At 46.4% G+C, this 24,232-nt stretch overlaps 2 protein-coding genes and 1 long non-coding RNA gene across 3 annotated transcripts in view; all 3 read right to left on the bottom strand.

The window, feature by feature from the left end:
• LOC306966347 overlaps nucleotides 1-24,232 on the bottom strand; it is a 347,602-nt gene that overhangs the window by 163,440 nt on the left and 159,930 nt on the right. The gene's annotated exons all lie outside the window — the stretch shown is intronic.
• On the bottom strand, nucleotides 2,350-7,041 carry LOC306966678 (protein NLRC3-like; the record flags this gene model as incomplete). Its single annotated transcript, XM_079561491.1, is given in 10 exon segments — nucleotides 2,350-2,930; nucleotides 3,162-3,208; nucleotides 3,305-3,472; nucleotides 3,540-3,707; nucleotides 3,776-5,567; nucleotides 5,660-5,852; nucleotides 5,948-5,987; nucleotides 6,167-6,301; nucleotides 6,865-7,019; nucleotides 7,021-7,041. Coding segments are annotated over 10 exon segments (3,300 nt in total).
• Nucleotides 12,609-23,897, bottom strand: LOC306966677 (uncharacterized protein). Its single transcript, XM_079561490.1, has 8 exons — nucleotides 23,818-23,897; nucleotides 23,621-23,750; nucleotides 22,801-22,845; nucleotides 19,204-19,478; nucleotides 17,604-18,663; nucleotides 16,886-17,262; nucleotides 14,649-15,476; nucleotides 12,609-12,767 (listed from the first exon to the last, which is right to left on the bottom strand). Exons 2-8 carry the CDS (start codon nucleotides 23,748-23,750, stop codon nucleotides 12,732-12,734), a joined length of 2,751 nt encoding a protein of 916 aa, XP_079417616.1. The 5' UTR covers nucleotides 23,818-23,897; the 3' UTR covers nucleotides 12,609-12,731.

The raw sequence follows: 24,232 nt of genomic DNA, 5'->3' as shown, positions 1-24,232 counted from the left end.
GTAGCAACTGCGGCTGTGGTGACAGCATGTTGAGGGAAGACTCACTAATGACGTTTACTGTGGCACCTGAGTCTATAACCATTGGAAAATCAACACCACCAATATTTACCTTGGTTGATGGTGCGTTTCTTTTAGCAGCGGAGGTAATCACAAACACATAGTCATCTTCACTGCTAGATGAGGCTTTGCTTTCACTGTGTGTTGATTTGGTGATATTATACACTTTCTTGTGCATTTTATGCTGTTGCTTAGTGTGACTCTTTGGTTTTGCCCCATAGCTCTTTTGTTGTTGTAGCTTCGACCTACACTGTCTGGCAAAATGATTGAGCTTACCGCAAGCTTTACAGTCTTTTCCGCGAGCAGGACAGTCACCCTCGTGTGGATATGTCCCGCCACAGTTACGACACTGGCTGTTGAATTTGGTCGTGCTTGCATGGGCAGTGTTGTAGTTTTTAGTAGGTCGTCCTCTCTGTTGCACCGCATTAACTGATGCAGCTGCTCCTTGTTCCATGCCTGTTGCCTGCTGTTCTGATACCTCCATCGTTCTCCCATAGCTGAGGATTTCTTCTAGGGTCATGTCAGGCTCCCTGAGCGCCCGTCTGCGAAGCCTCGTTGACGTGCAGCTCTGAATCAGTTGTCCTTTTATCTCCAAATCAACATCGGAGAACTCACAGTGCTTGGACAGCATGCAGAGCCGTGTGCAGTACGTGTCGAGATTTTCGCCCGAGAGCTGGACAGCTTTCCTGAACGTATAAACTTCGTAGAGCACATTTTTCTTTGGCGTAAAATACGTTTCGAGCTTTGCTTTGACGTCAGCATACTTGTCTGCTGTTGCCGCTAATGTGTCGTATATGTCATGGACACGTTCACCAGCCAAGTGTAGCATTAAAGCTTTGAGCCTTGTATCACCCGTGATATTAAAAGCCGTTGTATAATTTTCAAACCTCTGCACCCATTTGGTCCAGCGTGGTCCGACTGAACTCGGGTCTGTTTCTGTGTCGAACGTAGACAACGCGGGTGTAGTTGCCAGCGACATTGCTTCGTGAAAATTCTTGCATTCGGCGTGGTTAGCTTATCCGCACGTAGCTGGTCCGCTTTTCTTTTTTTTTTCGTTTCTTTTTTTTTTTGTCCTCGTCGCCAATGTGATGTGTGCACTGACACAAACGAAGAGAAAGGTTGATTGGAGTTCAGTATCTTTACTTGTACATGTTATCGTACAGACCGACAGACTGTTTCTGTCTATACTCGTGCATTGCCGTATATGCTGTTCATGCGCATGCGCACAATACCAATATCACAGGATGATGCATTCAGGGACAGTTTGGTGGTTGGTAATAAACATTACAACGCCTTGTCTCCAGCCATTTCATTGCACATTCACCTTAGTTCCTATTGTAATCCTATTAAACCTGGCGACTGGTCTATACTTTTAATTTCACCTAATCTACTTAACTTGAGTCAGGGGTTACACATAGTCCTCACATCACTACGAGTTTGGCTGCTGTACTTTTTATGAGAGTTTTGTTTTGTAATTTGGGTCTAAAACAGCAAATTAAATCAAACCTAATAAGAAAATGTAAGTTTATTTGTGTAATATGAGTCAGTCTGTCCCTCTATATGTCCCACCACCGTAACATCTGCACATTCCACACCCACAGCTGCTTTGGCCTTAAAGAGGGGAGATTATACTGGCAGGTACATGATCTCAAACCCATCGTTATCACTGTCTTACACTTTGTTTCCTTTTTTTATTTTGAGAAACAGTGAATGTTTCAAGTTTCAGTTTTAAAAAGCACAAACTAAAAACATCAGTTGTTTCCTTTCACCAGGCCGATAATCGTGAATAATCGTAAAATCACAATATTTTAGAATCAGGATAGTTTTTATTGCCATTGTTTGAAAACAGGTTCACAAACTAGGGTTTTTTCTCGGTACAATCGTGCAACATAAAACATAAAACACAGAATTTACATCAAAAGAAGCAACTTTAAAACTATAAGGCTATGAGGGCATGAAGAAGATTAATGAAATACATAGTTTTTGTCTCCAGTGCTTAGTTTCTACCTGGTTTTAGTCTCAAACACTGAATAATACTTTAAACCACTGACCCTCTGGGGTGAAGTGTCTTGCCCATTGACAGAGTAAGTGCGGGTGAGACTGAGATGTGAACCGTCGACCTCACGGTAACAGGGCGACGGCTCCACCTGTATCTGTCAGAGCCTCAAACACACAAGTGATGATTTAATAAAGACGTGTTTTATTTCAACAGTGAATCAGTGATTACAGGCAGAGCCAGCTGTGATTGGTCCTAACAGCTGTCAATCAAATGTGTGTCATAAAAGAGTTCAGTCACAGAGGTCCACCAGGGGGCGCTCTCCTCTGATCTACCACAGACACAGAGTCACCATAATCCAACAGCCCAAACCCAGGAAACAGAGGCTCAGTGAAGGAGGAGGTGAAGGTGTGAATGTGGAACAGTTTTCCACCAGAGCCGACCTCATAGAAGGACAGAGCTCCAGCCTCAGAGTCCAGGAACACGCCCACTACATCTGAGCCAGAGCGAGAGGAGGAGGAGGAGAAGAGGAATGTTTCTCTCTTGTTGTGACAGACAAAGTAATCTCCTCCACCAAAGCTCCTCAGCCTCCAGGACTGATCATTGTCTCCAAACCTCCTCTCCTCTCTGTCTCTTCTCCGTCTGATTCCTCTGTAACTCACTGCTATATCAAACCTCCACCTCCCGCTCCACTGCACCTCCCAGTAACAGCGCCCCCTCAGGCCAGTGGAGCTCAGGACCTGAGGCTGGTCCATGAACCTGTCCTCATGATCTGGATACTGCTGCTCCTCGCTCACTCTGGTCACAGTCCGTTTGTCCTCAGACAGAAGGAGGTACCTCTGAGCTGTGTTTGGATCCAGAGAAAACTCACAGGAATCTGAGGAAACAAACACAACTCATGACATCACTTCCTGTTCCTGTGTCTGAAGAGTTCTTTCATGTGTAATAAGCTGTAATAAGTCTGACACAGATATTCAGAAGAGCATGGATTTGGTGCATAATTTGTAAATTAAATCTATCACTTTGCAGATTTTTCCTCTAAAAACAGATCATGTAAACCTGATGAAGTTCAAGTTATTTCCAAAAAATGAATAAAACACAGACTCACATTTCCTCAGACCTGGGACCATCCACTGTTCTCCAGCAGGATCCAGCCTGAAACACACAAGTCCAGTTTACTGTAGACCAGACCAGACCTGGACCAACCATGGACCAGAGACAAGACCCTGAGAGAGTCCAGGGGGGGCTCACCTGAGAGAGAGCAGGGGCCCCTGAGGGGCCCGTAGAGCGGTCAGGAGCTCGGCGGAGGGTCCTGGATGGTTGTAGCTCAGGTCTAACTCTCTCAGGTGGGAGGGGGCGGAGCTCAGAGCTGAGGCCAGAGAAGCCCCGCCCCTCTCTGAGACCAGACATCCAGACAGACTAAAGACACAGAGCATTAGCCTCTAATGTGGACACAGAGACAGAGTGCATCATGGGAGTGTCTCACCTGAGGGTGTGCAGTCTGCAGGGGGCGCTCTTCAGTCCAGAACACAGCAGCTCCACTCCTGAGTCCTGGAGGTCGTTGTTACTGAGATCCAGGTGAGTCAGACTGGAGGAGCTGAGGACTGAGGCCAGAGGAGCACAGCTGAGAGGAGACAGGCCACAGTCGCTCAGACTGAGGACAGAGAGGACGATTAGAGACGAGAGCCAAGACACAAGTGTTTAAATACAGTCTGGACTCACATGGCTTTGGTGGAGGCTTTGACGACCGGCAGCAGCTTCAGGAGAACTGTCTCTGAGGAACAGTATTTCCTGAGGTCAAACTCCTCCAGGTCTGAGTCTGAGGACAGTAAGAGGAAGGACAGAGCAGACCACTGAGCAGGAGAACTTAACAAGAAGAGACCTCCTTGTCTCATGTATCTCTGTATCTGCTCCATCAGACGGCGGTCGTTCAGTTCGTTCAGACAGTGGAGCAGGTTCAGGCTCCTCTCTGCAGACAGACCCTCTTCATCCAGCTTCTGTTTGATGTACTTTACTGTCGCCTGATTGGTCGAGTCACTTCCTGTGTGAGTCAGCTGACCTGGCAGCAGGCTCTGATTGGTCGGCAGAGACAGCCCCAGGAGGAAGCGCAGGAACAGGTCCAGGTGTCCGTTTGGACTCTGTAAGGCCCGGTCCACAGCAGAGCGGTAGAAGGTCTCAGGGCTCTCAGAGGAGTGTGGTGAGGACAGCAGGTTCTCTCCAGAGCTGAAGAAGGTCTCATGGACGTGAAGAGCAGCCAGAAACTCCTGCACAGTCAGATGGATGAAGCAGTAGACCTTGTCCTGGTACAGGCCTGGCTCCTCTCTAAAGACCTGTGTGAAGACTCCGGAGTACACTGAGGCGGCTGCAGCGTCCAGCCCACACTCGCTCAGGTCACTCTCGTAGAAGATCAGGTTTCCTTTCTGCAGCTGCTCAAAGGCCAGTTTTCCCAGAGACCGCACCATCTCCCAGGTCTCTGGAGTCCAGTGAAGGTCTGTCCCAGATCCCTCATGATACTTGATGTTCTTGACTTTGGCCTGGACCACCAGGAGGTGGATGTACATCTGGGTGAGGGTGCGGGGCAGCTCTCCTCTCTCTCTGGTCTCCATCAGATGGAGCAGGACTGTGGAGAGGATCCAGCAGAAGACTGGGATGTGGCACATGATGTACAGGCTGTGGATGCTCTTGATGTGGGAGATGATGGCTGTGGCCTGCTGCTCGTCTCTGAACCTCTTCCTGAAGTACTGCTCCTTCTGTGGGTCGCTGAACCCTCGCACCTCTGTCACCATGGAGACGCACTCAGCAGGGATCTGATTGGCCGCCGCGGGGCGTGTGGTTATCCAGAGGCGAGCGGAGGGAAGCAGGCTCCCCCTGATGAGGTTCACCAGCAGCTCCTCCACTGAGGCGCTCTCTGTGGGCTCCGTCAGGACCCGGGTCCGGCTGAAGTCCAGAGGAAGTCTGCACTCGTCCAGACCGTCAAAGATGAAGAGCACCTGGAGCTGCTGAAAGCTGCAGAGACCTTTGGTTTGACTGAAGAAGTGGTGCAGCAGCTCCACCAGGCTGTACTCTGTGTCTCTGAGCACATTGAGCTCTCTGAAAGTGAAGGGGAACAGCAGCTGGACGTCCTGGTGGGCTCTGCCTTCAGCCCAGTCCAGACTCAACTTCTGAGTCAGCACTGTTTTCCCCACGCCGGCCACGCCCTTCGTCAGCACCGTCCTGATTGGTCCCTCCTCTGTCAGCTCTGCTCTGATTGGCTGCTGTCTGTGGGCGGGGCCTTTAAACAGGTCTTCACATGTGATGCTGGTCTCTGTAGCTGCTGGTTTCCTGGACGCCGTCTCGATGTGTCTGACCTCATGTTCCTGGTTGACCTCTGAGGCCCCTCCCTCTGTGATGTAGAGCTCTGTGTAGATCTGGTGCAGGGGGGCGGAGTTTCCTGCTTTAGCCACGCCCTCAAACACACAGCTGAACCTCTGCTGCAGATGACTCTTCAGTTTATCTCTGCAAACTCCAACAGAACCTGAATAAAGACAGAGACAACAGTGAACTCTTCACTGGACACAAACTCAAATATAAGTTATTAAAGTTATGTAGATGTGGAAGAGTTCTTACTGGAGCTCAGACGCTCGGCCAGCTGCTCCTGCTTCATCCTCCTCAGGAAGTCCAGGGTGATGTTCAGCACAGCCTCTCTGCTGCTCTGCTCCTCCTCACTCTCTGAGCTACTCTCTGGGTACTCTGAGACCAGGAGCCTGTGGAGCCTCTGCAGCTGCTCTTTGACAAACGTCAGGATGTCCTCCTCCAGACGCTGGAATAGAATCAGATTTAAAGAGTTTCAGTCAAAGAGAGGACCTGAGGAGCCCCACAGAGAACCCCACACATGCTGCAGTCGTGGCTACTCACCGTGAATATGGCGTCCAGCTGCTCCTTTGGGCCTGGCTCCCTGAGAACCAACAAACAGAAACATTAGAGACTGAGCAGAGACCACTGCAGCCGCCTTTGGACTCATTTAGACTCACAAGAAGCTCCTCCACAGACCTCCTGAGGACTCACCATCTACAGCTCACACCAGGACTAAACCAGGACTAAACCAGGTCTGACTCTGGTTTACGCAGGACTTACCTCTGGTCTTCAGGAGGAGGTTCTCTAAAGTGAGGAGGGTTGCCTTTAGACTGGTCACTTTTCAGAGACACAGAGCTGGGAGCAGGTTTAGGTCTGGGTTTAGACCCAGGTCCAGGTGGGTCCATGTTGAAGCTGCTGAGAATCAGAAGAAGAGTTCATTTGAACAAACAGACTGAGTTTAACCTTAAACCTGGTTGGTCCAGTCCAGCTCAAATACTTATTATCTTTCATTCAACAACAGGCCTTTTGCTCAGTGTCTGTTCTAGATCGGTTTGTTTGTTGTTGTTGGAATGTTTGTGTCATAATCGATTAAAGAAGCAACTTTTTATGTTTCATATTTGCTCTGAAGAAAAAGACGTTTCACCAAAAGTGAGGATGACGACACTTAAACTTTCTATCTGATTATTTTCTCACTAGAGTTTAGTTTATGGACAAGTTTATAAACTGTATAAATATTGTAACGTGAGGGACTTGGTGAAGGCCTCGATGTATCCTATTGTATTGTTTTGTTGTCGTGTAAAATGATAATTGATGGATTTCTCTGATTGTGGCCGTTCAATAGGAGGCCAGAGACTGGTTTATGTTTCCTGAAACCTCCCAGATTAAACTCTGTGACTGAAGAGACTCAAATGGACAAATCAGCCAAAGACAGGGACAGCTCTGCAAACTGTGGTCAATATGTTATTCATGGGACTGACCTCTGGTCTTCAGGAGGAGGTTCTTTAAAGACAGGAGGGTTTCCTTTAGAGCGGTCACTTCTCAGAGACACAGAGCTGGGAGCAGGTTTAGGTCTGGGTTTAGGTCTGGGTTTGGACCCGGGGCCAGGTCCAGGTGGGTCCATGATGAAGCTGCTGAGAATCAGAAGAAGAGTTCATTAGATCAGAACAAACAGGGCGTTAGAAACAGATCCAACAAATCCAGTAGTTTTTGTTTAGACCAATGAAACATCAGGAGTGTCCTCACAGAGCTGCAACACTAGACTCAAACTGTTCCTCAAACATCACCAACATCTGGACTTTACTAAAGCCACTGAGTCGCTCAGAGCGGCTCCTCGTCCTCCACACGTCTGTCAGGTCATTCTAAAGATAAAGTGACTTTGTTGGAGTCAGGGCGGACCTTTTGTCTCTCAAAGATAAGGCAGATTTATTTATAGAGCACATTTCACACACAAGGCAACTCAATGTGCCTCAACACCATAAACACGACAATAACTCAATAAAACAAATCCATCAATACAACTCATGAAAATATATACAAAATACAAATATGTATGTATTAAAATTGTATTTTAAAATGTGTTAAAATACAGTCATTTACCACAGGCAGCAGTAAATAACTGTTTTCAGCCTGGAATGACAGGAAGTGTTTTTTCTGCACTTTTATTCAAGACAATTATTATTATTTAAAACAACAAAGCAATCTAACTGAATATGTGCCAGCACATTTTTGCAAATGCCAGATGGTTTTCAAAAATAATCAGTCATGTTTTTGGCTCTGTAAACCACCACACACGATTTTAAATTAAACAAAATGGTGCAGGAATTACAACTAGTGGATCGACCAGACCCGGACTAGACCAGGCCTTAACCAGCACTAAACCAGATACAAAAGACTAAACTCGGTTTAAGCAGGGACTTGGGTGTGGCGGGTCTAAACCAGGTCTAAACCAGGACTAAACCAGGTCTAAACCAGGTCTAAACCAGGACTAAACCAGGACTAAACCAGGACTAAACCAGGACTAAACCAGGACTAAACCAGGAATAAACCAGGACTAAACCAGGTCTAAACCAGGACTAAACCAGGACTAAACCAGGACTAAACCAGGTCTAAACCAGGACTAAACCAGGTCTAAACCAGGTCTAAACCAGGACTAAACCAGGACTAAACCAGGACTAAACCAGGACTAAACCAGGAATAAACCAGGACTAAACCAGGTCTAAACCAGGACTAAACCAGGACTAAACCAGGACTAAACCAGGACTAAACCAGGTCTAAACCAGGACTAAACCAGGACTAAACCAGGTCTAAACCAGGTCTAAACCAGGACTAAACCAGGACTAAACCAGGACTAAACCAGGTCTAAACCAGGTCTAAACCAGGACTAAACCAGGTCTAAACCAGGACTAAACCAGGACTAAACCAGGTCTAAACCAGGTCTAAACCAGGTCTAAACCAGGTCTAAACCAGGTCTAAACCAGGTCTAGACCAGGACTAAACCAGGACTAAACCAGGTCTAAACCAGGACTAAACCAGGACTAAACCAGGACTAAACCAGGACTAAACCAGGACTAAACCAGGACTAAACCAGGACTAAACCAGGTCTAAACCAGGACTAAACCAGGTCTAAACCAGGACTAAACCACTGCCTCATTATTTGACATTATTGTAAGAAATACTCACTGCGACACGTCGTCCTGATACTTCACTTCGTACAAAGGTTGACTTTTATTGCAGGTGTAATATCCGCTCTGGGACTGAGCTGTAGTGTCTCTGAGCTCCAGCAGGGGGCGCCACACTCTGCGTCTCTCACCGTGTGTTTGTTTTTGGAAAAGAAATGTGGGAATTTCAACATCTATAGATTTATACATTTCCTTAAAACTGTGTTAAAATTAAAATGTAAAAATCACGATAAAGAGATAAAAAAAACACACACTAAACACGTGACAACAAAGGGGGCGACAACAAACGCAACAAAACAGTTCAGATCAGTTTTGTAGGTCTTAGCTTTCAAATGAGGCGTGAGACTGGCACATAAGCTCCAGTCAAAAAGCTTTTAGATTTGAGTAAAACTGAACTGGAAAGGATGCGCTCAGTGAACCCTTTAATAGTTTGCTCGACCGTTTGGTGGAGCAAACTTTATCCAATCGTGTTGTTTCACTGCCATTCGGTTCAAGTTTGTAATACCCAAAATATCCAGTTTGGACTAGTATAGGTTGGGGTTGGACTAGTTAGGGCTGGTTTATGCTGGTTTAGACCAGGTTTGGGCCTGTTCCGACCTAATTGGGACCGGTTAAGAGCAGTTTTAGACTGGTTTGGACCTGGTTCGGACTGGTTTAGACTCAGTTTCGTCTGGTTTATGCTGGTTTTGACAGGTTTAGAGCAGTTTTAGACTGGTTTGGACTGGTTTAGAACAGGTTTGGGCCTGTTCTGACCTAATTTGGACCGGTTAAGAGCAGTTTTGGACTGGTTTAGACCTGGTTTAGACTCAGTTTGGTCTGGTTTACGCTTGTTTTGACAGATTTAGAGCAGTTTTAGACTGTTTTAGACCTGGTTTGGACTGGTTTAGACCCGGTTTGGACTGGTTAATGCTGGTTTTGACAGGTTTAGAGCAGTTTTAGACTGGTTTGGACTGGTTTAGACCTGGTTTAGACCCGGTTTGGACTGGTATATGTTGGTTTTGACAGGTTTAGAGCCGTTTTAGACTGGTTTGGACTGGTTTAGACCAGGTTTGGGCCTGTTCTGACCTAATTTGGACCGGTTAAGAGCAGTTTTAGACTGTTTTAGACCTGGTTTGGACTGGTTTAGACCCGGTTTGGACTGGTTTATGTTGGTTTTGACAGGTTTAGAGCCATTTTAGACTAATTTAGACCTGGTTTGGACCTGTTTTTGCTGGTTTTAACAGGTTTAGAGCAGTTTTAGACCTGGTTTGGACTGGTTTATGCTGGTTTTGACAGGTTTAGAGCCGTTTTAGACCTGGTTTGGACCAGTTCAGACCAGGTTTGGGCTGGTCTGCTGGTTTTGACAGGTTTATAGCTGGTTTAGACCCGGTTTGGACTGGTTTATGCTGGTTTTGACAGGTTTAGAGCAGTTTTAAACCAGTTTAGACCAGGTTTGGTTTAGAGGAGGTTCCGATTGGTTTCGACAGGGTTTAGATCAGGTCTGGCTGGACTGGTTTGTGCTGGTTTAGATCAGGTTTGTGCTGGTTTAGATCAGGTTTGTGCTGGTTTAGACCAGGTTTGTGCTGGTTTAAGGCAGGAAACTCAGAGGTCTATAAAAATAAATAAACATAAACTAATAACATTGATGTTTGTCGTCCAAATGCTTAGAAAACACAAAAAGGCTGTAGGGAGAAACATTAAAGGGTGTGAGGTTGAAAAGTGGATTTTGCTTCACACAAACTTGAAGTAAACGTCCGCACACAGTATAGAAAAAGCCGAGAACTCGGAGAGAGAAGTGGATTCTTTAATGAGTCAGAGCAGAACAGGCAGAATCCACTCACACGTCGACACATTCAGACCAAACTACACATAGGTTTCCATGAGTCCGTGATGTTACTGTAAACTTCAGATGGTTCTTTTGTTAATGACGGCTACACGAGGCTCCAGAAGCGTCCCGTTTGTTTCCTACCACTCAAAAGTCTCACAGTGTCGTCCTGCTCCGGGGGCTCAGGGGAACATTTACCGTTCATTTGAAGATCTCACTTTGTTACCACACATCACAAACCTGGAATGTTCCGCAGTGTGGCTTTGAGCGTGGCCTGCCAACAGAACTGAATAAATAAAGGACATTATTACAAACACATGAAATGAATAGAAAGATAAAAAGTGCCAGTGTTTTTCCCTTTAGGCTCAGTATAAAAATAAACAACCAAAACAACACAAGAGTCTTCAGTCACATGATGCACACATGTAATAAACTCCATTAGCAGCTCAGGTCATGGAATGAAGAAGGATTTGCATTTTTGTTTAGATACTGTTACTCAGAGGGTCATTTAACCTCTTAACTCCCGCCTGAACCCAGAGCATTTTCTCCAGGTCAGCTTTACCCAAATCCTGTAGGCCAGTGTAACGCCTCATTTGAAAGCTAAGATCTACAAAACTCATCTAAATGGATCTTTTTACTCACGTCATCAGATTTATTTTTCAGATTTTTTGGGGGGGTTTTCAACTCATTTTTGTAATTTTTTTGTCAAATAGTAAAAAAAAAATTAAATTTGTCCTTTTGTGGTCAAATTTTGTCCATTTTTGTCACATTTTTGCCACTTTTTCATCATTTTTTGTCAATTTTATGTCAATTTTTTAATAATTTTTTGTACATTTTTTTGTACATTTTTTGTGACATTTTTGCCACTTTTTCCATCATTTTTTCATAATTTTTGGTCAATTTTTGGTCAATTTGTTAGTAATTTTTAGTCATATTTTTGTCCTTTTTTGCCACTTTTTCCATCATGTTTTCATCATTTTTTGTCAATTTGTTGTCAGATTTTTGTCATTTTTAGTGACGTTTTTGCAACTTTTTACATATTTTTTTGTCAATTTTTTATAATTTTTTTGTCACATTTTTGCCACTTTTTCCATCATTTTTTGTCAATTTTTTGTCAGATTTTTGTCATTTTTTTGTGACGTTTTTGCAACTTTTTACATAATTTTTTCATCATTTTTTGTCAATTTTTTGTCCGATTTTTGTCATTTTTTTGTGACGTTTTTGCAACTTTTTACATCATTTTTTCATCATTTTTTGTCAATTTTTTGTCATTTTTTAAGTAATTTTTATTACATTTTTTTTCAATTTTTGAAACATTTTTGTGACATTTTTGCCACTTTTCCCATCATTTTTTTGTCAATTTTTTTTCATTTTTTCATAATTGTTTTGTCAAACTTTTGTCAATTTGTTGTCAGTTTTTTGTCTAAATTTTCTCACTTTTTCGTCACATCCTCATCATTGTTTTCGTCTCTGTTCTGTCGCTATTTTCTCACCTTTTTTCCAGAAGCTTTTGGATTGGGGTAAAGCCAAACTGGAGGAAATGTGCTCGGTTCAGGTGGGAGTTAAGGGGTGAATAAGCTCATGTGCAAAACGAGGATTACATCAGTGTTTAATCAAACACTAATGTACTGACCCAGAACCATAACATTGTGTAATAACAACAATTTGGGGCAAAATGAGTGGATTTGATTGAATTTTCTCGAGCTTGACTCTAAGACTCACCAGAAACTGTTGTTCTAAACCAGAATATCCTACACTTTTTCACCTCCACAGAAGAACCTTTAACCCAATGTCCGTCCCTTTCCTCCTGCGTGAACCCAGTGTCACCACGATATGAGAGAGGAGTCGTGAAATGCAAAAATATCATGTTTAAAATCCACCCGATCTCTCCACAGTTTGAATAATTGAACATAGACCTAGAGCTATTTAAATACTAGACCACATATACACTTTATATCGTTATTTCTTATGTACAGTCGACTCACTCGGGCACAGATTCTCTCCGTTCACAAGAAAAAGGGAAGTTTCCGTAGCTTTTGGCAGTTGTTAATTTAGATATTATACTGTGTGTGCTCTTAAATGTCGGTGAGAAAGAAGCTAAATGTAGACTACTGCTTTAGGAATGTTGAAATTCTTCTTTTTCTTTTTTTAAGTTTTCAAACATCCTTCAGATCTGGTCGGTACTTGCTCATCTTTTAGCTTTTTTTGTCGTTGTTTCTTTCATTCGTTTCCTTTATAAAAAAAAACATCACAGACAGAGTTATTGCCATGGAACATCCGGAGTCTCGGGTTTGGGATCATGCCTTGTCCTCGTCGTCTTCTTCTCCAGTGGTTCATTCATGTTTGTCCGTGTCTGAGGAAGTCACTTGAGGTCGATGCCTGGAGCCTTTTCTTTGGCCTGAAATGGAGAAATAAACACATTTAAACACAGTCACGTCCAATAGCTTTGTTATAGGGTCATTCCGTGTGGTTTCACCCAGAGCCTCCCAGGTGACCCTCTCAGATTCAGATCAAACTGTTTTTCTTTCTTAGACGATTTACAAAACAGGGAGTTGTAACCGCCTGTTCTGCTCCGGGAGCTTTTTGTGTTTGTGAGCAGCTTTAAAGAGCTGTGGCTCAGTAATGGAATCATGTACAGGGCGACACATCAGTCTGAGTCACGTCTACTATACATAGTTCCAGGAACAATCGTCAAACATGTTCTAGACTGGACGGTTTGGGATTTATAGGCTGCTAAGAATTCAGATTTTTATTCCCCCCAAAATGTGAGGGGCTCTAGAAAAGAAGTGCATTGAGTGATCATCTTCATCTTGTAGGTTTTAGTCATAGATATAATAATTAGAGACAGATTAATACCTTTTCAGCCCCATTCAGAGAAAAGGTCCCGAGTCCTGTGTGAACCTTAATGGCCGCTCAGACTCCTCCTACACAGCCTGTTCCTTAAAAGGGCAAAAAGGCGGGAAGTCCTGCACTCATGGGGCGGAGCCTCCACAGAGCCAACCAGTCAATGCACTGAAAAGGCTTCCTCTATTTCGGCCGATAAACAAAATCCAGCGAGGTTAAAAACATTTCACCTCCCCCAGCGTTGTCACATGGGTCATAGCGTTTTTTAGAGAAAGAAAAACTCTTTGGAGCCAGGCTTTAAAGCCGTCCTAGGGAGGTCTGAAGTCCCATTAGAATCACTTCACCCAAGTGTCTCACGGCACGGTAGCGCAGTGGTTAGTGACCTTCACAGCTAGAAGGTCCGGGTTCGATTCCCACCTGCACGGGGCCTTTCTGTGTGGAGTTTGCATGTTCTCCCCGTGTCTGTGTAGGTTTCCCCTACCACTAAAAACATGCACAATAGGCCAGGATGAAAGATGTGTGTGAGTGAATGTATGGTGGTGTCAGAGGGTCCGTTGGCGCAGACGTGTGTAGTCGCGAAAGCGCTTCTGACAGTCTCCCCCAGGGGAAACTGAAGCTACAAATGTAGTTTCCACCACCGAGTATGGAGTGAATGTTCAACTGTCTCATGTAAAGCGCTTTGTGACCATGTCTGTGAAAGGCGCTATATAAATAAAGATCTTCTTCTACCCCTGGCCACTAGGGGGTGGTATTACAGCAATGTCAGCTCCCCACCATCAGGACCATAGAGAAGCACGTTCCTCGCCCATTGGTTCTAGTTTATTAGGATATAACGTTGCTCCAGTAGAAGCAGGACGTGGATCGGATAAAGGGTCTTTGAGTTATTGCTTCCTGCTCTGAAAAGCTCAGAAATGGGCTCTAGTCTGTGCAGGATTTGACCACGTTGTCACTACTGAGGAACTTCACATTATTTTCACAGATAGAAGCCACATCAGTCACTATTGGGAGTGAGAGCAAATCACTTTGCATATGTTCATTACACATGTGGAGGAACTCAATAAAAAGTTTCATCCAAACCTGAGAGGGTCACCTGGGAAGATTCTGTGCATTTGGGTGATTTGGCACAGACATATACATATATCCCGGAAGAGAAAGGTCGAGAACATTTGAATCCTCACAACATTCCCTGTTTAGGCTTAACAACATGAGAACAGTAAAGTCAGTAAAGTTTCACAGCCGCCCTATTGGAACAGAGGCGGACTCATCATAATGCAAACTGGGCCTCATGTTGGTTCCCCTTCAATAAGGGGGGGGGGCTGATCATGCAAAGGCCACTAATAAATGAGATTAATCAGCAGAATAAATAAGATTTGTAGCAAAGTACTTGTATTTATTTACTAAACTGCAACATTCATGTAAGTGGGTTCAGACTCACCCTGAGCGAGGGTCGCGGAGGTCGGACCGGTCTCACGGGTCTCACTGGTTCGGACGCCGGAGCCGCTCGTCTCTGCAGCGGCTCCAGGTCGTCGGCCACGTCGTCGCAGCCCACGTACCCGCCCTGCCGGAACACCTGGCCCAGGTCGCCCTCCAGGAGCCCGGGTTTGTTCCCCGCCTCGGACACGGCCCTGACCTGCCCCGTGATCTCCGCCATCCCGTCACTGTCCGAGCTGTTGCTGGAGTGACTCAGCACCGCGCCCTGGTGGTTATTGTTCGCCTCTTTGCACGGCACTTCCTGGTTCCCGTCCACATCCTTGTCGGGCACTTCCTGGTTGTGGAACATGTGGTTGTCATGGCCGCCGCCGCTCACTACTTCCTGGTTCTCCACGCAGCTCAAGTCGACGAGTTCCCGGTCGCTTCGCTCCAGATCCGGCACTTCCTGGTTCGCCGTCATCGCCGTGTCGTCGAAACACGGATCCGGCAGGTTCGGGCTGCTCGGCTCCAGCACTTCCTGGTTCTCATACTCCACTACCGGGTCGCTGTTGTAGAAGGCGTCCAACACTTCTCGATTTTCTGCATCGAAATCCAACAACTCCCGGTTCCTCCCCGGATCCGCGTCGTTCAGGTTCGTCGGCTCGAGCACTTCCTGGTTCTCGTAGTCCACCAAGAGCTGATCCTCAAAATCCGACGGCCCGAGGACTTCCTGGTTGCTGGAGTGGACTTCCTGGTTGCTGGAGTCGACTTCCTGGTTGCTGGAGTCGACTTCCTGGTTGCTTTGGAAGTCGGCGTCGTTTGCCTCGTTCGTGGAAGCCGTGAAATCGATGACCTTGATCAGATCAGGAGGAGGGAAAGGTTCAGAAAAAGTCCAGGTTATATTTTTGTGACTAAAACTATCAACACAAATAAAACCAAAAAATGAAAATAAGAAGAAGGCATGTGAAAAACGTGAACTTAAGAGCCTCATATCATTCAAACTCACAGCCAAAGGAGCAGGTCTCTCTGTGTGGGAGAACAAACATGAAGCAGTGGATTATTTTAAATGATATAAATGTAAAGTTCACCAAATTAATTGTAGATTCAGTCGACAAAATGTATAATATGATTTCATCAATTAACCTCTTAACTCCCACCTGAACGGATCCCATTTTCTCCAGTTTGGCTTTACCCTAATCAAAAAGCTGCTTGTGGGAAAGAGCACCAAAAAAAAAAAAAAAAGAGAAAAATTAAGGATGTAAACACAACAAGAAGTGACAAAAACTCAACAAAAAAGTGACAAAAACTCAACAAAAAAGTGACAAAAACTCAATAAAAAAATGACAAAAAATCAACAAAAAAGTGACAAAAAATCAACAAAAAAGTGACAAAAAAGTAACAAAAAAGTGACAAAAAATCAACAAAAAAAGTGACAAAAACTCAACAAAAAAGTGACAAAAACTCAACAAAAAAGTGACAAAAACTAAACAAAAAAGTGACAAAAACTCAACCAAAAAGTGACAAAAACTCAACAAAAAAATGACGCAAATCCAGCAAAAAAATGACACAAATCCAGCAAAAAAATGACAAAAATCCACCAAAAAAAAGACAAAAATCCGGCAAAAAATGACAAAAAACAGCAAAAAAAAGACAAAAAAACAGCAAAAAAAAGACAAAAATCCAGCAAAAAAATGACAAAAAACAGCACAAAAAAAGACAAAAAACAGCAAAAAAAATGACAAAATCCAGCAAAAAAAGACATAAATTCACCAAAAAAGTAATAAAAAAGTGACAAAAACACATCAGGGAAATAAAAAGTGACGACAATGGCAAAGAGGAGAGAATGTGTTTGGTTTTGGCGGGTGGTAAGAGGTTAAATAAAAAATATACTAAAAACATTTTTTGTATATTTTTGAGAGTAAAACTACATAATTCATGAAATCCGTTCAAATACTTAAAACAAATGGTTTAAATATGAACTTGACTCTAAAATGTTTTCTGTGATAAAGCCTGAGACGCAATAACTTATACTTCACTAATAATAACTTAGATACAATGGGCGTCTCGAGTTGTTTAACCCATGTTTGATTTGTTTGAGCAACGAAGTAATAAAACTGGAAATATAAGACTTATGACAGAAAATGGCTTCCTTCTGGGCCCCCCTGGAGCCTGGGGAGTAACTTCCCCGATCGTCCCCCCCTGTCGACACCCCTGCACACGCTCCATGTTTGCTGCTCACATGAATAAACGTGTTAAACTTACCTCCTGGTTGATCTCCTCGGGGCTGAGCTTGAACCCGTACGGGTCGCAGGCGTGGGAGGCGAAGGCGTCGTAGCTGGGAGGTGAGGACAGCGGGTCGGGGTCGAAGGCCAGGTCGGGCTGGGACGAGGTGCTGGGGCTGCGGTCCTCGTCCGGGTCCAGCAGGGTGTGGCTGGAGTGCTCGGGCGACAGTTTGAAGCCGTACGGGTCTCCGGAGGAGGAGTGCAGGCTGGCCGGCTCGTAGCTCACGTCGAAACTCAGCTCCTTCAGCTCCGACTGCTGGAAGAAGTCCTGCGAGTCTTTGGCGGGCGTGACCGGGCTGTGGGCGTCAGAGAGCGCCCTCTGGGGCTGGGAGGTGACGGGGGCATCGCTGACCGTGCCTAGAAACAAAATTAAAGATGGATTAATTACATTTAGTGATAATTATACACATTTCATGTCTTCTGCTGATATCCATGAAGGGATATGATGTTAGAACATGGTTGGAAGCTCAAAATAGTCAGTTTTGCATGACCTTTAAGAGATTCTATCATGAGTTTGAGTAGATTTGGAGAAGTCAAAAACCCGAAGTGATCAGAGGAGTTCTTTCTGCGACAGAGGAGAGGTCTGCGTCTGTGAACGAGTGAAATACATGAAGCTACAGCCGCGTTCGTAGCTGTAAAAGAGTGTTAGAAACTTTAATCTGCTGTGACAGTCTGTCCAGAGCCTGAGCGGGTCTGACGGCTCTGGCACACGTCGGCCCGGGTGTTCTGTAACGGTCTGTAATAACCCGGCCGGTCTGACGGCTCTGGCACACGTCGGCCCGGGTGTTCTGTAACGGTCTGTAATAACCCGGCCGGTCTGACGGCTCTGGCACACGTCGGCCCGGGTGTTCTGTAACGGTCTGTAATAACCCGGCCGGTCTGACGGCTCTGGCACACGTCGGCCCGGGTGTTCTGTAACGGTGTGTAATAACCCGGCGGGTCTGACGGCTCTGGCACACGTCGGCCCGGGTGTTCTGTAACGGTCTGTAATAACCCGGCGGGTCTGACGGCTCTGGCACACGTCGGCCCGGGTGTTCTGTAACCGTCTGTAATAACCCGGCCGGTCTCACGGCTCTGGCACACGTCGGCCCGGGTGTTCTGTAACGGTCTGTAATAACCCGGCGGGTCTGACGGCTCTGGCACACGTCGGCCCGGGTGTTCTGTAACGGTCTGTAATAACCCGGCCGGTCTGACGGCTCTGGCACACGTCGGCCCGGGTGTTCTGTAACGGTCTGTAATAACCCGGCCGGTCTGACGGCTCTGGCACACGTCGGCCCGGGTGTTCTGTAACGGTCTGTAATAACCCGGCCGGTCTGACGGCTCTGGCACACGTCGGCCCGGGTGTTCTGTAACGGTCTGTAATAACCCGGCCGGTCTGACGGCTCTGGCACACGTCGGCCCGGGTGTTCTGTAACGGTCTGTAATAACCCGGCCGGTCTGACGGCTCTGGCACACGTCGGCCCGGGTGTTCTGTAACGGTCTGTAATAACCCGGCCGGTCTGACGGCTCTGGCACACGTCGGCCCGGGTGTTCTGTATTACCCGCTCTGTCCTCGCAGCCGCCCGTCATGGAGCCCAGGCTCAGCTCCTCGATGTCGGACGGAGGAGAGATCACGCCCAGGTCCAGCTCGTAGCCGTTGGGGTCGGACTCTCCGGAGTACTGGCCCTGGGACCTCCAGCCGCGGATCGGGACCGGGCCCAGCTCCTCCGAGGAGCTCTGGATGGGTCTGAACCCGGGCGGCTCCTCCTCCTCCTCCTCCTGCCCTGAGAGCAGAGGGGGGAGAAATGTGAGTGAGGCTCAGTACATTCACAAACTAAATGTGAACAACAACCCATTTTCATTCAAATTGTTTCAATATTAATGATTTATGAACTCTCAACATTCAAAAGAATCCATCAATCTGACCATCCCTCCCTCAGTGCCTCCTTCTTTCTTTCCTTCCCTCCCTGTTCTCTCCATCTTCCTTCTCCCCTTCACTCCCTTCACTCTCTCTCCTTCCTATTTTACTTCTTTCCTCTTGGCTGTAGCTGAACTCTCCCCCTCCTCACCTGCGGTCTCCAGGTCCTCTTGGCTGTAGCTGAACTCTCCCCCTCCTCACCTGCGGTCTCCAGGTCCTCTTGGCTGTAGCTGAACTCTCCCCCTCCTCACCTGCGGTCTCCAGGTCCTCTTGGCTGTAGCTGAACTCTCCCCCTCCTCACCTGCCGTCTCCAGGTCCTCTTGGCTGTAGCTGAACTCTCCCCCTCCTCACCTGCGGTCTCCAGGTCCTCTTGGCTGTAGCTGAACTCTCCCCCTCCTCACCTGCGGTCTCCAGGTCCTCTTGGCTGTAGCTGAACTCTCCCCCTCCTCACCTGCGGTCTCCAGGTCCTCTTGGCTGTAGCTGATCTCGATGTCGCTGTCCTCGTCGGGGAACTCCGACTCGAAGCACTGGGTCCCGGTGGACGCCTTGTTCTCGGCGCAGGACAGGCTGCGGTCGGCCTCGTCCGGCCCGGGGTCCCCGGGTTGAGAACCCTCGGGGAACAGAGCGTCGCCGCCGAACGGATCGCTGCCTTTGAACGGGTCTGAGGTGAAGCCGTCTGGAAACAAGACACACATGAGAGAGTGCGCCGGATGCCCTCCCGTCCTCCTCTACAGGCGGCTCTTTATTCAAGGATCAAACAAGTGATGCTAGGCTAGTGCTAGGCTAGTGCTAGGCTAGTGCTAGGCTAGTGCTAGGCTAGTGCTGGGCTAGTGCTAGGCTAGTGCTGGGCTAGTGCTGGGCTAATGCTGGGCTAGTGCTGGGCTAGTGCATGGCTAGTGCTAGGCTAGTGCTGGGCTAGTGCATGGCTAGTGCTAGGCTAGTGCTGGGCTAGTGCATGGCTAGTGCTAGGCTAGTGCTAGGCTAGTGCTGGGCTAGTGCATGGCTAGTGCTGGGCTAGTGCTGGACTAGTGCTAGGCTAGTGCTAGGCTAGTGCTGGACTAGTGCTAGGCTAGTGCTGGACTAGTGCTAGGCTAGTGCTAGGTTAGTGCTAGGCTAGTGCTAGGCTAGGCTAGTGCTGGGCTAATGCTGGGCTAATGCTAGGCTAGTGCTAGGCTAGTGCTAGGCTAGGCTAGGCTAGTGCTGGGCTAATGCTGGGCTAATGCTAGGCTAGTGCTAGGCTAGTGCATGGCTAGTGCTGGGCTAGTGCTGGACTAGTGCTAGGCTAGTGCTGGACTAGTGCTAGGCTAATGCTAGGCTAGTGCTAGGCTAGTGCTAGGCTAGGCTAGGCTAGTGCTGGGCTAATGCTGGGCTAATGCTAGGCTAGTGCTAGGCTAGTGCTAGGCTAGGCTAGGCTAGTGCTGGGCTAATGCTGGGCTAATGCTAGGCTAGTGCTAGGCTAGTGCTGGACTAGTGCTAGGCTAGTGCTGGACTAGTGCTAGGCTAGTGCTGGACTAGTGCTAGGCTAGTGCTAGGTTAGTGCTAGGCTAGTGCTAGGCTAGGCTAGTGCTGGGCTAATGCTGGGCTAATGCTAGGCTAGTGCTAGGCTAGTGCTAGGCTAGGCTAGGCTAGTGCTGGGCTAATGCTGGGCTAATGCTAGGCTAGTGCTAGGCTAGTGCTAGGCTAGTGCTGGGCTAGTGCTAGGCTAGTGCTGGGCTAGTGCTGGGCTAGTGCTAGGCTAGTGCTAGGCTAATGCTGGGCTAGTGCATGGCTAGTGCTAGGCTAGTGCTGGACTAGTGCTAGGCTAGTGCTAGGCTAGTGCATGTCTATGGTAACTAGTAGCCTGCATTAAAAACAGTCTGAAACATATATTTGAAGAGTTTAGTGACGCTATGCTAGTGCTAGGCTAGTGCATGTCTATGGTAACTAGTAGCCTGCATTAAAAACAGTAAGAAACATATATTTGAAGAGTTTAGTGATGCTATGCTAGTGCTAGGCTAGTGCATGTCTATGGTAACTAGTAGCCTGCATTAAAAACAGTCTGAAACATATATTTGAAGAGTTTAGTGACGCTAGGCTAGTGCTAGGCTAGTGCTAGGCTAGTGCTAGGCTAGTGCTGGGCTAGTGCTGGGCTAGTGCTAGGCTAGTGCTAGGCTAATGCTGGGCTAGTGCATGGCTAGTGCTGGGCTAGTGCATGGCTAGTGCTAGGCTAGTGCTGGGCTAGTGCTGGGCTAGTGCATGGCTAGTGCTAGGCTAGTGCTAGGCTAGTGCTGGGCTAGTGCATGGCTAGTGCTGGGCTAGTGCTAGGCTAGTGCTGGGCTAGTGCTAGGCTAGTGCTGGGCTAGTGCTGGGCTAGTGCTAGGCTAGTGCTGGGCTAGTGCATGGCTAGTGCTGGGCTAGTGCTAGGCTAGTGCTGGGCTAGTGCTGGGCTAGTGCTAGGCTAGTGCTGGGCTAATGCTAGGCTAGTGCTAGGCTAGTGCTGGGCTAGTGCTAGGCTAGTGCTGGGCTAATGCTGGGCTAGTGCTAGGCTAGTGCTAGGCTAGTGCTGGGCTAGTGCATGGCTAGTGCATGTCTATAGTAACTAGTAGCCTGCATTAAAAACAGTCAGAAACACATATTTGAAGAGTTTATGATGCTATGCTAGTGCTAGGCTAGTGCTGGGCTAGTGCATGGCTAGTGCTGGGCTAGTGCTAGGCTAGTGCTGGGCTAGTGCTAGGCTAGTGCTGGGCTAGTGCTGGGCTAGTGCTAGGCTAGTGCTGGGCTAGTGCATGGCTAGTGCTGGGCTAGTGCTAGGCTAGTGCTGGGCTAGTGCATGGCTAGTGCTGGGCTAGTGCTAGGCTAGTGCTGGGCTAGTGCTAGGCTAGTGCTGGGCTAGTGCTAGGCTAGTGCTGGGCTAGTGCTAGGCTAGTGCTGGGCTAATGCTAGGCTAGTGCTAGGCTAGTGCTGGGCTAGTGCTAGGGTAGTGCTAGGCTAGTGCTGGGCTAATGCTAGGCTAGTGCTAGGCTAGTGCTAGGCTAGTGCATGTCTATAGTAACTAGTAGCCTGCATTAAAAACAGTCAGAAACACATATTTGAAGAGTTTATGATGCTATGCTAGTGCTAGGCTAGTGCTAGGCTAGTGCTAGGCTAGTGCATGTCTATGGTAACTAATAGCCTGCATTAAAAACAGTCTGACCCACAGTGCACCTGAGGCAAAGCACTTATAACACCAGACTAACCAAAGTCTGTGTGACTGAATCATGTTTAAAATAACTTATATTTGAGCAGCATCAGCTTCCTGGTTGTAGCTACGCAGCGGCGGAGTGATCTGCTCGGTGACCGGATCTACAGTCGTTTGTTTACTTGCGGCCGCATCACTACACGTGGAATTCACAAAGGAGTTTCTACAAATCAGATATGGCAACGTTTGGAAGACGAGCCCATGATTTAGAAGAGGTTTTTAATGCAGGCTACTAGTTACCATAGACATGCACTAGCCTAGCACTAGCCTAGCATTAGCCTAGCATCATTAAACTCTTCAAATGTAAGAACTGCATGAATTTAAAAAAGAAAACATCTCCAGAAATGAACAACACTCTGGATAACTAGGAAATGAGGCCCTATAACAAAAATCCTGAAATATCCCTTTAAAAGCTTAAAAAGGGGTCGAGGTCGGTTTATTTTGGCCGTTAATCATTCGCTCTAAGTATTTTAGACTTGGGGGGGAAAAAACTGCCAATAGAATAAGTATTTCTGCCATTGAAATGTAATTTTGGTCAGATTGGTAAAAAGAAGCCACTGCCCTTGAATAAAACGTAATTAAAGAACATTTACCTGATGTTCTTGTTTAAAGAAAAATAAATAATAGTTGGAAAGGCGTTTTTCCTGAATAAAAAGTTCCATAATGCAGCTTAAATGAGATAAAGACCAGTGTGAACTGAGGAGGAAAGGTTTAAGGGGGATGTTCCTGTCGCTGAAAGTCAAACACATTAACACAACTTCCCTTTAATTCGTGAACTCACCAGAAGTGTCTGTTTTGGGGAACAGGTCTTCATTGAAGAGGTCGTCTGTGAGTCACAAATCATAAAGAAGAATAAACCTTTAAACGCTCAGACTCAGCTGAGTCTGCGTTTTCAAACACAAGATCGAGCCCATAATCTTTGCCTCTGACTTCATGGACAGAAAAACGTGATTTATTTTTTCCATTCGAGTTTATAGTTTTAACCTCTTAACTCCCGCCTGAACCGAGAGGATCTTTTTCTCACGTCATCATATTTTTTTCCCATCAGTTTTTGTGGGTATTCAACTCATTTTTGTCACTTTTTCGTCATTTTTTGTCATTTTTTTGTCAATTTTTTATCACATTTTTGTCACATTTTTGTCATTTTTTGTCACATTTTTATCACATTTTTGTCACATTTTTGTATTTTTTTTGACAATTTTTGTCACATTTTTGTCATTTTTTTGTCAAATTTTTTATCACATTTTTATCACATTTTTGTCATTTTTTTGTCGTTTTTTGTCACATTTTTGTCATTTTTTTGTCAAATTTTTTGTCACATTTTTATCACATTTTTGTCATTTTTTTGTCATTCTTTTGTCACATTTTTATCACATTTTTTCATCATTTTTTTTTTTTTTTTCGTCAATGTTTTCTCACTTTTTTGTCACATTTCCATAGTTTTTTTCATCTCAGTTTTTCTTCTTTTTCCACAGCTTTTTTCCAGAAGCTTTTGGACTGGGGTAAAGCCAAACTGGAGTAAATGTGCTGGGTTCAGGTGGGAGTTAAGGGGTTAAAGTGTTTATTTCAGTTTTCTACTAAACAAAGAGCCTGTGACTCACGCTCTCTGTGGCAGTGGCCGAAGGGGTTGGCCTGGTAGAAGTCCAGCCCGGTCACAGGGCCCTGTGCCTGGGGGAGCGCTCTCTCCGCCTCGGGCTCCTCCAGGGAGTCGTCCATGTCGGAGCGGTCCATCTGCGGGACAGACCACAGTCAGCTTCATGATCACGGATGTTATTAGAATCATGTCGTTCAGGTGAACCTTTGGAGAGCTGGAGCCGGAGTCGTCCACTTCACGAGTGTCTCCGAGGTTATGGCAGAAGGCCGGGTCGTTCGCCCCCTGGTGGACACAGAGAGAACAAAGTCAAGCTTCATACTTCACCTTTGCACACAGCGGTTTTGCTTTATTATTTCAGTTTTACACGTACTTTGGATCAAAGTGACAGAATCAGCTCAGACTCACTTTTCACTTCTTCAAATATTGCACTTTCTTTAACAGAGTGTTGTGTCATAAAAAGACCTCAACGATCCTCCTCCTGTTGCCTCAGGTGCTCTGTGGAGCGGGTCACACTGTTTTTAATGCAGGCTAGCTGATACCATAGAAATGCACTAGCCTAGCGTCACGTAACTGTTCAAATATAAGAACTGCATGAACTACAAAAAGAAATCAGCAACAC

This window comes from Gobius niger (genome assembly GCF_951799975.1).
Source record: "Gobius niger genome assembly, chromosome: 8".
Classification (NCBI taxonomy): domain Eukaryota; kingdom Metazoa; phylum Chordata; class Actinopteri; order Gobiiformes; family Gobiidae; genus Gobius; species Gobius niger.
Note: the sequence above shows the minus strand (reverse complement) of the source record. Positions and strands in the feature narration are given on the sequence as shown.